Here is a 15,945-nt window from a genome sequence, read left to right as displayed (position 1 = left end):
GGAGGGGGAGGATGAAGAAGCAGCAGCAGGCATAGGCTGAAGAGCAGGAGCATAGGCTGGGAAGCAGCGTGGAGGTGGAGGTCGCTTGGTTCCCGCGATCGCAACATACCAGGCGGTGCGAGCTGCGAGGGCCGCCCAATGCCACTTGTGGCTTTAATTAAAACTGACTTTTTAGCAGGCATTATAAGTGCAATACATATTAAGACACTTATCAATGAGTTATAAAGTGTTTAACAACTAACTAATAACTTGTCTGTAAACTTTTTATTTGCAATCTGAGGTGAGCCTTATTGTAAGGTTGTATCTGGAAAACATTAGTGAGCAAATTGCATCATGAAGACAAAGGATGACAGGAGAAGAATGATTTATAAAGCAGCCAAGAGCTTTGGTAAGTCTGGAGGAGCTGCAGAGATCTAGAGCTCATGTGGGAGAGAAAATATTGTTGTAAATGCCACAAATCTGCCAGGAAGTGATTATAGAAAGAAATCCAAAAAACTTGAATTGTATTGAACACCACTATTTTTTTCAAAAATATATATTTCTGGAGGCGCTATTGATGTGACATTTTCACCAGATTTCCATAGATTTTCTATTGGGTTTAAGTCAGGTGATTGGCTTGGCCATTCTAGCAGCTTTATTTTCTTCCTCTGAAACACACTGAGAGTTTCCATGGCTTTGTGTTTGGGGTCCTTGTCTTGCTAAAATGTCCACCCACATTTTATATTCATCATCATCCTGGTAGATGATAGCAGATCTTATCAATAATATCTCTGTACATTTTTCCATTCACCCTTCCTGAAAAACAGCCCAACGCCATGATGATCCCACCTCCAAACTTCACTGTTGGTATGGTGTTTTTGGGGTGATATGCACCAAACATGATGTGTTTTATCGCATCCAAAGAATTCACTTTTGGTCTCACCTGACCGGACTATATTCTCCCAGTATTTCAAAGGCTTGTCTAAATGTTGTGCATCAAACTTTTCAACCTGCTTTTTCTCCTGCAGTTGAATCTTGCATGGTGAGTGTGCATACAGGCCATGGTGATTTAGTGCATTACTTGTTGTTTTCTTTGAAAAACAATTGTTCCAGGTCTTTATGAAGCTCTCCATAACTGATCTTTGCTATTGGACAACACTTGTGGTAATTATTTTCACTCCTCTGTCAGAAATCTTGCAAGGAGCACCTTATTGTTGTTGGTTTATGCTCTTTTGAACCTCCTCTTCACGTGTTCAATACTTTTTCCCAGTGCAATTCCATTTTATGACACATAATTTCTGTACATCTGCGGTTTTATTTCTTTGTATGTTTGGATTGCAAGGATTGTTACCAACATCTGGTGAAAATGTCATTTTAATAGCATCTCTAGAAATATCTTTACTGAGAAAAATGGTGCCGTATTCAATATTTGCTGTATATGTTGTGAAAAACTAACTGCAAGTTACTCTGAATACATGATCTTTATGGTGAAACATGGTGGTGGCAGCACATCCCTTTTGGTATGCTGTTCTTCAGGTAGGAAGGGTTAGTGGCCGCTTGGAGTTGATGGAAATGACTGACTGTCAACACATACTGGAGAGGTTTGGATTGAAACATGCAAGAGGCTGTAAAAGATGTAGGATTGGAGCAGAGGTTCACCTAATAGGAGAAGAATGACACTGAACTTCTAACCAGCACTATAATGCAGTGTCTTGAATTAATAACTTAATATGTCAGAATGATCCAGACCTAAATAGAAGTAGGAATTGGGTTGGAAACTGGTGTTCATAAAGCCTTTTTTGCAGGTAAAATAAACAAAACAGAAAAAATATTTGTTGGGCAAAGCATGAGGAGTCCCAAACACTTGGAGCCATTATTAGATCTAAGGCAGGTGCTACACAGAGTTGACTAAAATGAAGTAAAATAGGAATTTATGAAGAAGTTTTCAGCTGCTATTGGTAAGAATGTTTAAAAGCTGACAGTTTTTTCTTCCCTATCAATTCAATAACACACAGTTCTGATAAAATGCTTTGAAGTTGCTGTTGTGAAGGGAGAAAATAAAAATAAAAAAGTTCCAGATTTCTATACTTTGGCAAAGCTTTGTAAAGAAGGACTTTAATAGGTATATTCACACATTAAAAGTTGCATCAGTGATGTTTCTGATGCACATACCTGCTTATTTAATCTGTTGAGGGAGTCAAATTTACTCTAAAAAATTGAACTCATTTCCAGCTCCTACAAATGTCCTTTAAGTTGTTGTAAATTACATTACAGAATCCTGTCTGCTTCTACAAAAATAGATTCTTCACATGCTTCTTTTTAATTCTGTCTCGCTCCAGCACCTTAAATGTGTTGAGTGAGTTCTTGAGGCCCATTATCTTATCATCCACTTCAGTCTGATGTGCTTGGAGCTTCTCTTCCAAAGCATGGTCCCTCTGACGGAGCTCGCCCAGCTCAGCCAGAGCCACATGGAGCCCCTCGCGCAGCTCCACCAGCAGGCCCTGTACCTGGGTCACCTGGGGAGGAAAAACAAAATATCTTCCCAGGATCAGGTTGGAGGAAAGGTGACAGTAAAACAAGAAGAAATAGTTCATAAATGAAATAATATCAATTATATTTATTTATTTTTCATATTCACAAACTTTAGGAATATTAACTGTACTGTTAATTTAACTATAATACAGAAAAAGTGCCTCTTTCCCTCTTTTATTAATTTTTATTATCATTGAATTTACAAGAATGAAAACCCATTTCCGCCACATGAAAGTAAAAAAATGCCAAATAGAAAATCATAATTATGAGTTACAAATTCATAATCAGATACAAATTCATAATTATGAGATAAAAAGTCATAATTATGAGATACAAAGTCATAATTTCAACTTTCACAGTCATAATTATGAGACATGCGACTTTCAAACATTGTAACTCATAATTATGACTTTGAAAGTCTGAACTTCAATTGGGCTTAGGTCAGGGCTCTGGCTGAACCAGTAAAGAATGGTCACAGAGTTGTTCCCTAGCCACTCCTTTGTTATTTTAGCTGTGTGCTTTGGGTCATTGTCTTGTTGGACAGTGAACCTTCGGCCCAGTCTGAGCTCCTGAGAGCTCTGGAAGAGGTTTTCTTCCAGGATATCTCTGTACTTGGCCACATTCATCTTTCCTTCTATTGCAACCAGTCATCCTGTCCCTGCAGCTGAAAAACAACCCATAGCATGATGCTGCCACCACCTGTTGAGATTGTATTGGGCAGGTGATGAGCAGTGCCTGGTTTTCACCACACATATCACTTAAAATTAATGGCAAAAAGTTCAATCATGGTCTCATCAGACCAGAAAATCTTCTTTCTCATAATGTCGGAGTCCTTCATGTGTTTTTTGGCAAACTTTGTGCGGGCTTTCGTCTTGCACTAAGAAGAGGCTTCCAGCGAGCCACTCTGCCATAAAGCCCCGACTGGTGAAGCGCTGCAGTGATAGTTGACTTTGAGGAACTTTCTCCTATATCCCTACTGCATCTGTTGAGCTCAGTCAGTGATCTTTGGGTTCTTCTTTACCTTTGTCATCAGAGATGGCAAAAGTACTCACTTTCCGTACTTGAGTAAAAGTACAGATACTTGTGTTAAAAAATACTCTGGTAAAAGTGGAAGTACTGATTAAACTTCTTTACTCAAGTAAAAGTAACAAAGTACAGGATTGTAAATTTACTTAAAGTATAAAAGTAAAAGTAGAAACCACTTTTTTCATGCCATTGCCTACATTTTAAATGGATGTCTGCCAATAGGACTAGATCTCTGTTGTGTTAATTTTCAATCATCTCGTCGTCCATGCTACTATGCTAACGCCACTGCCACCAAGCTGCAATGATTTCCCGCGAATGAATACCGCCGAATCTGTCGATTCATCTTGTAGTGGTGCGTCAAATGCAACGTAGATTCCCATCTAATTAGATTGAATTTGGTATTGATGACGTGAAAAATAATAACGGTAACTCCATTGAAATGATTCAAAACTAAAGTAACGAGCCAATTTTTAAAAATGTAAGGAGTAGGGTGGCCATTTCTATAGCACCAAAAAGGAGGACATTGTGCGGCATATCAATAAATTACTAAGGTGTACATAAGAATCGGGTAAAGTCACATTTATAGCACAATTCTTAGTAGTTTAAAGAGGATGCTTGTGTAGCTGAATAGAACAAAATATTAAAGAAATGTAAAAAAGAATTGGTTCCCAGCATTTGTATTTATTTAATACATTGTGGTGTTTAAAAAGTGACCATTTTTAACACGATTAATTTGCGCAGAACTGCTGCAATTGATCATAAAGCAGTTGTTTGGAAAAGAAGCTCGAGAAAGAGCTAGAGAATAGGACGATGCAAACTGCAAAAAGTGGCTGGAAAAGAGGAATTCATGACATGGCTGCAGCCTGTTGAGAGTAAAGATGATTTCACCATGTTCTCTATCTATCCATATATATATATATATATATATATATATATATATATATATATATATATATATATATATATATATATATATATATATATATATATATATCTCAGTGGCGGCCGGCCCATAGGGGGCGCTGGGGCACCACCCTCCCTGATAAGAAGAGAGAAACGTAAAATATATTTTTAGAAATTAACTCATAAATGTCACTTTTACTCTCTAGACTGTGTACCTATAAGCAAAACAAATTATATAAACTACATTTCCCTATCTACTGTCATTAATTTGTGGATTTCCACAGACAGACTCCTACCGTCTCTGTTCTGGGGGCTGTGATCAGACAGCCCCACATTTGCAGAGAATCTGTCAATCATGTACTATTGCTAGGTGAATTTAATGGCCAATCAGCGTCTCAGAACTTTATGGTCTTGGGGCGCTGAAAATACTGCGCTTTAACAGGCTTCTGAACCCAAGCGCAGGTGCAGACAATTAAAGGGAAGATGGCGAATGTAACGAACGAGATGCAGCTTCCACCAAATTCGGTGAGATCCTTATTTATCTACCCGTTTGCCAGAAGAACATCCCTGTTGTAGGATATGAACATTTCATGTCATGGTTATTGTGACTGTGACGAATCCACCTCGTCGCTTAAAACAACCTCTCTAACTTTGCGCGCCACACACACATTCCTGTTATACTGTGCTTGTGAGGACCAATACACTCGCGCTGAGACCAGTAGCTCCATGAACTTAAAACACACAAGCTGTTCCTGGTTACCTGCTGGCATATTGAGGGTGCACACTTAATATTTCAGTGGGGTTAGCCGTGTGTGTGTGTGTGTGTGTGTGTGTGTGTGTGTGTGTGTGTGTGTGTGTGTGTGTGTGTGTGTGTGTGTGTGTGTGTGTGTGTGTGTGTGTGTGTGTGTGTGTGGGGGGTGTGGGTGTGTACGTGTTTATGCTACGGGGACTTGTCATCTTCAGTCTGGCTGCGTCTTTGCTGGGTTCAAACCCAGTTTGGTGTAATTGAATAAGTCAATGAATCTGTGTAAAAGAATTAAGTTGTAAAAATTATTTGTTTTTGTACATCAATTGTTTGTGGAGGTAATATATGGACAAAACTGATTAATGAGAAGAAATCAGAAATAAGAGAGCCTGAGGTGAGGGGCTTAAACTATTTAATGAGGGCTGTGGGAAGAAAAGCGGCAATTTTTGTTTTCTGTTTCTTTGTTACATTGCTGGTAACTGGAGGGAGGCTGAGGCCCAGAGTATCTTGTACATGTTTAGTTTCTTTTGCACCCTGTTTTGAGTTTTTGAGCTCAATAAATCACCAACACCGGTAACCCGACTGAGCCTGGATTCTTGGAGGCCAAAGAACCCCGTCACAGTGACCCAAATCATCACTGTTACTGTTATTATATAGTAAATTAAATCATTACTGTTAGATTGTATGTATTGTCCAATTGTTTATTTGAATTCTTATTCCGGATTAGTTGGAGACATACACTAGGCTATATCAGCCCCACCAAAAATAGTTTTCACCAGCCGCCACTGATATATATACTGTATATATATATAAACTTGAGTCATGGAACTGTGCTTACAGCTCCTTATTTCATGTAAACTAATAACTTGTGTACATGATACTTGTTGATGGCATTAAAATTATTTCTAATAGCATTAAAAGAGCATTAAATTAGAGTTCCTCATTCCTGTATAAAACCTGTGAACACTTAATTTAATCTGACATATTAAAAAAATCCCCATCATCATCCAGCAGATGTTCAGTTTCTGCCCAAATATTTTCTGTCTGTTGTGGATTTTTGTAACAGGGATAACAGGATCATACATAGTTTGTATGAACTCTGTTTATTCTCTGCTTCCAAACTCATCATCTCTTCATCCATTCCTGCAATAAGAATTTTCTTTTAAAGTTGTGAGATGCGCTCTAGAATCTCACAACCTCTTCCTGGTCTGTTGAAGCACCAATAGTCTGCATCAACTTATTTAATTAATTGCTCTTAGTTTTTGGGAATATATACGAACTATGCTCTAATTTCTAGTTACCGATCTGTTTTTACTATAATTTAATTTGACAAACCGGGTCTTCTCTACATTCTTTTTACTGTTTGGTGTGATTGCAATAGCAGGTCTTGATCTGGACGGACCGGAGGGGAGCAAAAAATAGCTCAGCTCCGTATTTTGACGGTGAAGGACGGAGAAGACGTACGTGGGCGGTGACGAGCGGAGGATGTGGAACAGCTACATGACAGACAAGTACTCTGCACGACGTACGTGAGCGGGGCGGAGCGCTGACGGAGTATGTGGAATCTGGGGGTAAAGGAGGACAAATACACGTCCGGCTGGGTGCAGCGCCGGACGCCGGACAGTGCAATGAAAATCCGGACTGTCCGCCCTGAAGCCGGACATCTGGCCACCCTAGTAAGGAGTAGAAAGTACAGATATTTGTGTAAAAATGTAAGGAGTAGAAATAAAAAGTCGCCATAAAAATAAGTAGTAAAGTAAAGTAAAAATATCAGAAAAATCTACTTGAGTACAGTAACGAAGTATTTGTACTTCGTTAATTCCCATCTCTGTTTGTCACCAAGGCTCTTCTCCCACGATTGTTCAGTTTGGCTGGACGGGCAGGTCCATGAAGAGATCTGGTTGTCCCAAACTTCTTCCATTTAAGGATTATAGAGACCACTCTGCTCTTAGGAACATTGAGTGCTGCAGAAATTATTTTGTAACCTTGGCCAGATCCGTGCCTTGCCAAAATTCTGTTTCTGAGCTCCTTGGATAGTTCCTTCGACCTCATGATTCTCATTTGCTCTGACATGCACTGTGAGCTGTAAGGTCTTATATAGACAGGTGTGTGCCTTTTCTAATCAAGTTCAATCAGTTTAGTTAAACACAGCTGGACAGCTAGCAAAACTTTCTGCATTTCTATTTTTTTCTGTCAAAATGGGGTGCTGAGTGTTCATTAATGAGAAATAAAATTAACTTTATTGATTTTAGCAAATGACTGCAATGAAACAAAGAGTGAAAATTTTAAAGAGGTCTGAATACTTTCCATACCCACTGTAGTGGGCGTTATAGTGAACTCAGTCTACTGACTGTTAGGACAGATGATCACTACTTTTTGCTCCCTTTTGGTCACGTGACTCCACCTCCCTGCACGCACCTTTGTTATTTTTCACCCCTGTTGGATAGCCACAGCTGGCCACTGTGACAGCAAATCCCATAATGCTTTGCCATAATGGATGATCACTATTTTTCAATGTGCATTGAGAGAAATTTCTAGTCCACTATTTCATTATCCACTAGATGTTCAAACACCTGTTTTAAATGGCATAACCACTATATAGAGCCCTATACATTCGGACACAGCCTTGTGTTCTTGTGAATTAAAACAGCAGTAGGGCTAAGGCTGACGACGTTTCACAAGCACACCAAAACGCAATGTGATCACCTGATCCGTACCGGAAGCACAATCAATACCATTGGCTCATTTGAGCATGTGTAAGCAGATATTCATCCAGGTCGCCATAAATCATGGTACTAAAAGTACTTATTTTTATCCTTAAATCACTAAAGAATGCTAATACAAATCTTTAAAGCATTTTTCATGACTTTTCTGAGAAAATGTAATGCTTTTTACATTTTCTTCTTTAAACCGCTTGTCTGACATCATCGTACATGCTTAGAGTAGTCGGGCAAAATATGATTAGACTATGTTTATCTTTTTTTTTTTTTTTTTTTTATTAGAATAGGCACAATATACTGTACTATCAGGTTAACACAAAAGGAAAACATAAAACTAAAAACAGACTGGATTTATGTTTAAATCCAAAGCTGAAAACGTTAGCTCCCAGAAGTAGCGTAGTGGCGATATAACAGAAAGGATTTTAAGGCATTTATTTTCTCAGGAAATACATTATTAACCTTTAACATGTTAAAGCTTAGACGTTTACTGTTTTTGGAGTGGGAAAATTTGAACTTAGATGTTTTTAACAAAATGAAATCAAGGGCGACCCGTATGTATATTTGATTGCACTTTCAGAAAGTAGCTGATGGAGCACATCGAGTAGTGACATCACACTACACATAGTGAAAAACGGTCTATGTTTATGACTCAGACTTTGGTCTAAAACAGATCAGACCAATCACTAGAGGGAGGAGTTCAGGCTTGTGCCAGGATTACCTACAATGCAAAAGCACATCTGTAAATCAAGGCTGATGTTTTAAAGTTGATTTCTTTTTAAAAGTACATTGATTAATGTTGAATCAATGATCAATTTCTGTGTTTTTTAAGCAGACTAGACAGCAATATACCATCTCAAGTTCCAAAGGCCAGAAATCAACTGATTTGTTCCGTTCTTAAATATAGGGGTTAAATATTTTAACTGTAGTCCTATTTGTCCAAACGCCACAGGGAACATTTCCAGTGCTTTCTTATTGTTATTACAATTTCCCAGCTTTCAGAGGTGTACATACTCCTGTTTAAGACACCAGCTTGTGGATATGTCAAAAAAGAGACCATGATCAAATGATTCAGCTGTTTATTTTGATCATTATATTTAAGGTGCCCCATAATATATATTGTTCCAGAGACTGAACTTAGCCCTGTAACTATTTACCTTCTTCACAACTATTTTGTGAAACCAACTCTATTTTCAAGAAAGATGGGTGAAAAATGTATCTCTATAATTTGAAAAAACATATGAAGTTCTTAATGTCCCTTTCACCTTGTGAAAACGTTTCAGGGGAATGTCGGGGGCCCAAAAGAAGGGCTCGCCCATGGCATCATTTATGTAAGAACCACCATTTGTTCCAGACATTTTGAAAAGATTTGGATTCTTTGATGGTTTTCAAAATGTTTTGTCTTGTAAATTCTATTAATTTTCTTGTCTAACAAAATGTGTTCACTGTGTTCTCAATAATTTAATTTTTTTTTATTAGTTTGTATATACCTGTCAGGTTGCACAGTTTGTTTGCTTTTTAGAGGATCCAAATGCAAAGATAGAAGCTGAGCTGGATGCATGAAGATTTAATGCAGATCCAAAGGACAACAGAAGAAAAAGTCCCAAAACAAAATACAGAAAACCAAAAGAACCAGGAGACATCAGGGGAAAAACACCTTTAAGCGCAAAGGAACACTGAGAAACCAGCAAACAGTAACTGAAAAGGTGTATATGGCAAACAGAACAGACTGGAGTAATTAATTAATTGGTAGCAGGTGTGGAAAGAAGGATCTTGAAGGGAGTTAGGCGAAAGGAGACTGACACAAGAGGGCAACAGAGGGTAAACAAGAAATACATTAAACACAAATTACAACCAAAAAACAACAAAAAAAATAAATGAAATCATTAAAAACTCAAAAAGAAAACTTAAACATAACTAAAAAGTGCAAAACTGTGACAATACCTAGTTATAAAACGTTTTATTTTTCTGTAATGCAGTGTTTCCATCTGTTCATTTTCTACTCTTTATTTTCTAATTCAGAACCCCTCTAACTGTGTTTTCTTAATACATATCTGGGGATTTTCCCTACTGTGTGCAAGGTCCATTCAGATTCTATCTGCATTCATTCAGTCTTTCCAGTCTAACAACAGACTTTAGGTATCAACAGCCTTCCTTTATTCAAAGCCAGTGGTTCCTGCAGTAATTCCAACTCATCCAATGAACTTTGAATCCACTTGCTCTTCTCCTTCTCATTTCTTAGTTTTCTCATGTATCACTGATTAAATTTATTTGGTGGGGATAACTGAATCAGCTCATGGGAACGTTACGTGGGCCATGCAGCTTTCTTTTCTTCCTTCTATCTTTCTATCTCTCTGTGTTGTTCATTTTCCTAGTCATGTGAAAGGCATCAGGCAGGAGGCTTAATATAACATTTGTCCTGTTTGCCTTTTTTTTTCTTCCTTCTACTTTCTGAGAGCTGACATCGATATTTTTTAGCTGATCTACCTGGAGGCGGCAGACCCGAGGAGTTTACACTGAATTATTCATATACCTTGATGTGTATTATTTATCTCTGGTGAGGAGGAGTGCCAATAAACTCAAAGCAATGGGTAGAAAAAAGCGGATGTTTCATTTTCCCTTTCACTGCATTGTAGAGCTACTTACTGTAGGCTTTTATTATTTCATTTTTATCAGTGGCTCAGTCAAACATGTTGATTTCTTTGTTATTTTTTTATATCTTGTGATTCTTTTATGGTACAGCAGCATAGATAATTTTTTTTACTTTAAGTTGGTTTCTAAAACCTTGATAATAAACAACACAAATTTTCTGTCACTTAGTTTCACACCCTGGTATTGAATGAAATCTGCTCATCAATCCAAAAATATTCTTAGAGTTTCTGACAGTAGTAGCAGGCCAGGAGTCGTCCCTTATTAATTTTCAGAGACTTAAAATGTTTGGTTTGCATGAACTGGTCACTTCTAATGTGCATAAAAGGTTTTGTAGCTTTAAGAGGTCACCAGTGGTAAAAAGAAGAAATTTGACAAAGGTTTCTTTAAAAAGACCTAACTTCATAAAAAGATTAAATACAGTAATTTGTTCATTTCAATATCTAGCTTTTCTTCTTACTTTTCGCCCAGATATATTTTCCACATATTTACCTGAGAATTTTCCTCGGGAGCTGCCTCCACCACTTCTGCTGCATCTGGAAGAGAGAGATCATTTCATTAAACAGCCCAGTCATAAAAACTGGAGATGCAGCATGTAGCTGCATGAAAGGCAGTCACAGGTTTTATGAAATAAACATTTAGAATCTTAGCAGCCTTTTAAAACTTGATCAGGGTCAGTAACATGAACTCAAGTTTTAATTTCTACTTTTGGGTTGAGAAATGAAAACTTAAATGGAATGCCTGCTCATGAAATCAGAATTCTTCGTTGGAGAATTTCCAACGAAAATCTTGAATAACTGCTTTAAGCATAAAGCATAAGCATTGAAAAAAAACATAACTGTTCATTCATACAAGCAGTGGCGATTTCTCATTGAATACTAAGGGGGCTAAACCTCCCCTGTAGGTTTTTTCAAATTAAACTATGCAACGTCAAATTTCATAAATGTAGTCATTAGACTGCATCAAAAATGCACCTGATTTCATTAATATGCTGCACATTAATCAGCTGTTTATAAAGCAATCAATAAAAAACAATCTTTTCTTTTGCTTTAAATGATTAAACATGAATTTAAAGTCAATTTCAGAAGGATTGTAAAAGTAAAATAACAGGGTATGATTCTTTTAAAAAAATTATATGGAATAAAAGAATAAATAACACAATAAATAACATTAGAATCAGATACATCTGAAAAGAACCTAATTTGAACAACTAAATCATGTTTATCTCTAAATCTACTAATGTAAATGTTTTTATCTGTTGGTGCCTGAAGTTTTGCCTCAGTCAGCCACAGCCCAAGGAATATATTGGTTATTAAATCAGATCAACACATTGTAGATTTTAATGGTCTGCATGCGGTAAAATGACTTATTAGTTCATGAGAAATATTCCAGATCATTTGCCTTCCCAGTCATGAGAAAGGTATTTAGACATCCGCCTGAGAGATGAAATGTTCCCAAAGATTTTTTTTCTGTGTTTCTGTTTTAATTATTTTTATTCATTAGAATATGCACAAAAAGACTGTGACTTCTAACTAAATCTAAACGTTCACACATTTTTCTGTACAAAGTGACTTTTGATTTTGATGTTTAAATGCCAATTATGTAGGATTGATTTCTGGTTCTCCACAAACACAGTGCTGCTCTTTGTTGTTGAAAATGTTACAACACAGTCTGAGGCTACTGTCAAAACTGCAGAGGGTCAACTCAAATACGCATGTCACATATATTATCATCCATAATTGACTATCCCCGCTAGCACAGCATACTGTGTGGCTTTGAGCGAGCAAAAGGAAGCGTGTCGACTTTTCAACAATCAAGCGTTTTTGTCGGACGGAAAGCAACGTGTGGAATTTCCTTAGGGTTGTGTGTTTCACTTCAGTTGGGGAGAACTGGCGTCAAGACGTCGCAGCAGGCTACTGTCCTGAAATGGCCCAAGAATGTCAAACTAATAAAATTATTTTTATTGGTAATCCAGGAAGCAGGAAAAATGGTGTGAATTTTAAAAAAGATGTTTCTTCATATCGTGTTTTGATTCAAGATACCTTTTTAACCCCAACCATAAACTTTATGTGCATCTTTATCCAAATCATATTGGTGAATCCTCTATAGATTAATCTGCCTCCAAGTCAATAAAAGATAATTCAAAAACCTCTGAGACCCATAGCCTTCATTTTAATGAGTGAGCTATTCTAGCTGTTATATGTGGTTAATTTAAACACCCCTTCAGACTCTTTACAAACTCTTGGTATAGACACCAATCGTTTTAGCTGAAGACTGTGACTACCTTAAATATACCAGAACCTTAGCCTTCAAAATACATGTAAATTCATCCAACATAAGACTACAGCAGACAATGGTGTGACAGCCTCTAAATATAAATCTAATACATTTTTTAAATTATGTTTATAGAATTCCTTAAGTAAAGTTTAAAACAGGCATTCAATAACAACTAAAAGCTAATAAATGCTGGGAGTATTCTGTGTTTTAGGCAGCTGTATATTATGCTAGCATCCTTTCTTACGTCTAAAATCCTTTCTTCTAGAGTTAAAATCTTGTTACAAGAACATTACCAGGTTATCGTTTTTCCATATTTGGATATATCTATGATTACTCCAATATTAAATTCTACTATTTTTACATAAAGTTTGACAATGACTGATTAAAAAGAATACGGGTTTGTTTTATTGTCTTGTTTTTCTAACAAATTGATCATTTGAATAATCAATTTGTTTTGTTTCAGACAGCAGAATAAAGAGGAACATTGTCTCACATCTTCTTATCTGCAAGAGCAAAAGAGAGTTTTAAACTTACATATTCCCCTTTAATGGGAAGAAATTATATAAAGAGATATACAACCGTTTTTTGTCTGTTTTGATTTTAATTTGAAATTAGACATCTTGTGTTCTCTTTGCCCACTAAATGGAGCGATTCCCAATCAAAAAGATCTTTAACTATCTGGCATAGCTACTGTTTTTGGAATAGTACAGATCTTTCATATGTTGACTGCTTTTATCTATAAGCATCATAATCCAATGACTGGCAAAAGAAAGGTTGGAGCTTTTATTTTTTTAGTAATTAAAAAATTTTGTGGCCCAAGGAGTCCATTATTTCAAGTATGATTTAATTTTAGGTACCAACATTGGTTCTAAATGTTGATTTAGATAAATGTTTACCTTCTGGCATGTCCTCAACCTTCTCCTCAGACTGTGATCCATCATTCTCCATGTTTTGTTAGTCCTTTTCAGCCTGGCTTGCCTGACACAGCTCTGAAGTCCTCCTCCAGCAAGTAAAACTTACTCCGTGCTCCTCAGCCCCTTTCCTTTCTTCTGAGGAAGTCTATCATCTGCTGCAATCTCTCAGTTTCTCCTTACTAAAGCATGTGAGTCCTGTGATTCCCGTTTTGTACAAACAGCTCCTTGTCTTCAGCCGACTGAATGGATAAAGGATAAAAGATCAGAAGGGGAGAGGGAGACGTTTGTTCTTCATACACTCATAAACGGTTGCTTTTTCATTAGATTTAAGGAGGCGTGACCGGTTGTTATTGGGGATCATTTACTCAGCTGTGCAGGGTGGATGAAAATCCAGCTATTGTAGTGGTCTTGTAAAGTGTCAATTGGAGGCTGAATCAAGCCGCAGTGTCAGGGGCATGTCTTGATGGACCGTCTGTCATGCATATGTGGAGCTGACAGGGAAAGTCTTCCAATTGCACATATGCACAACTCTCTGTGGTAAGAGGGCCCTGCAGAGGATAGTGAGGGGAGTCATACACTTAACTGGGTTTGCAACAAATCTTTCCAGCTGTAAAAATCCTGAGGTGCTGACCACTTATGCAGTTTACATTACTGTTTCATGTTTTGTTTAATCTAATCCTTCTGTCTGTTTAGATTATTTACTCTAACCTGTGAAAGGTGGCAATCAAAAGATTGTGTTGTTTCATTGTTAAAACGATTTGAAGGGATCACTCCATTTACCTTCGGCTCAGTCATCTGACTAATAAGATAGGGGCGTGAATGCCCACTCTGACCAAATAATGACTGGATTTCAATTCAAAAGAAGGGATTTTCTGGCTATTTGCAGGACTTTTAAAACTAGCACTTCCCATTAAACCATTTCAAATTTTGTCACATTGCCACAAAAAAATGTTTGTCTTTGAGTGGCATATTGAATGGCATATTTGCTTAAAATCAACGATAAGAAGATGTGCATCAGTTTAAACCATTTTTTTTTTTGGTTTGTTAGTGTTACAGTGGTGGACACATCAATCCATTCAACTGCTTCTTGGAAGAGTCATAGTTGTAAGTCTTTTACAGCATATTTCTGATTGTTTCTTTTTCTTCATTGAATGTTTTCAGATTCCTCTTTGCAAAGAGTGCAGATAGTATCAGTGAACAGAAGTTTTCTTTTTTTGCCACAAGTTCTTTAAGTTTAAGCCTTCTATAACTGCCCTGTTGCAAAGTGAAGGTCTGCCACAGTCACACAACCTAAACCCATATGACATGATACTGCCACTGCCATGTTAACTGCCAAATATGGCTGATCTCCTATTAAAGCTCTGCTCGTTGGGCCTGTTTATTAGGGCAAAGGCCTTACCATATCTTAGTTGGTTTGCAGTTGTTCCATTGATCAGAACAGTGCTCTGCCAAATCATCTGACCACTCTCTGCTTTAATGTTTATCCATAATCAGTTTAACATTCACACAATATCACAAATACACGCAAATGCGAGACTTGGACTAGCTGCGCTTTGACATACGCACCAAATATTTTGAATATCTCATATGTCTAAAAGTGTTTTAAATACTATTTTTATATTTGTGACACTTGTCAATTTGAAGTCTCTGCAACATGTTATTGTTTTTCTGATAATAAAGATTTTTTTGTCTCTTGTATGCACTGTGTAGAAGTTTTTTAGTTGTGTTCAATTACTCATGTTAGTGACTGTTCTACGAATTCCTGGGTTTTTCTCTCTGGTTATTGCTCCTTTGTTACTTTTCCTCTGTCCCTGCCTCAGTTCATGCTCCTCCACAGCTGTTAACTAATGTAATGGACTAACATGCTCTTCCATACACAAATCACCCTCCCTTTATCTGTGTTTATTCTCCTGGTTTACCTCCCTTCATTGTAAAACTCCTCTGCTGCTTTCTGCTGCTTGCTTTCTTTCTGGATTTCTACACTTAGGTTTTCTCCATTTTATTCAACAAAATCACAGAACTCTTTACAGAACAGCTGAGGTTTATTAAATTTAATTACTATTAAAGTAAATGTTTAAATAAAGAATTGACCATTTAATACATATGTGAGTTTATGTTTATGCACTTGAACATGCGGTGAGAATTTGGCCTATAGCTCACAGCTCACTGTTTATCTTTTGGTTTTTCACCACCTTTCTGTCTT

At 37.1% G+C, this 15,945-nt stretch overlaps 1 protein-coding gene across 1 annotated transcript; it reads right to left on the bottom strand.

Moving 5' to 3' along the window:
• Nucleotides 1-1,863: 1,863 nt before the first annotated feature.
• LOC119774854 (rho guanine nucleotide exchange factor 33-like) lies at nucleotides 1,864-13,983 on the bottom strand. Its single transcript, XM_038272561.1, has 3 exons — nucleotides 13,725-13,983; nucleotides 11,044-11,087; nucleotides 1,864-2,495 (listed from the first exon to the last, which is right to left on the bottom strand). Exons 1-3 carry the CDS (start codon nucleotides 13,774-13,776, stop codon nucleotides 2,268-2,270), a joined length of 324 nt encoding a protein of 107 aa, XP_038128489.1. The 5' UTR covers nucleotides 13,777-13,983; the 3' UTR covers nucleotides 1,864-2,267.
• Nucleotides 13,984-15,945: the final 1,962 nt, after the last annotated feature.

The sequence above is a fragment of the Cyprinodon tularosa genome, unplaced genomic scaffold, assembly GCF_016077235.1.
Source record: "Cyprinodon tularosa strain WSP-4 unplaced genomic scaffold, ASM1607723v1 ctg836, whole genome shotgun sequence".
Taxonomy (NCBI): Eukaryota; Metazoa; Chordata; class Actinopteri; order Cyprinodontiformes; family Cyprinodontidae; genus Cyprinodon; species Cyprinodon tularosa.
This window is presented reverse-complemented; position numbering and strand designations above follow the sequence as displayed.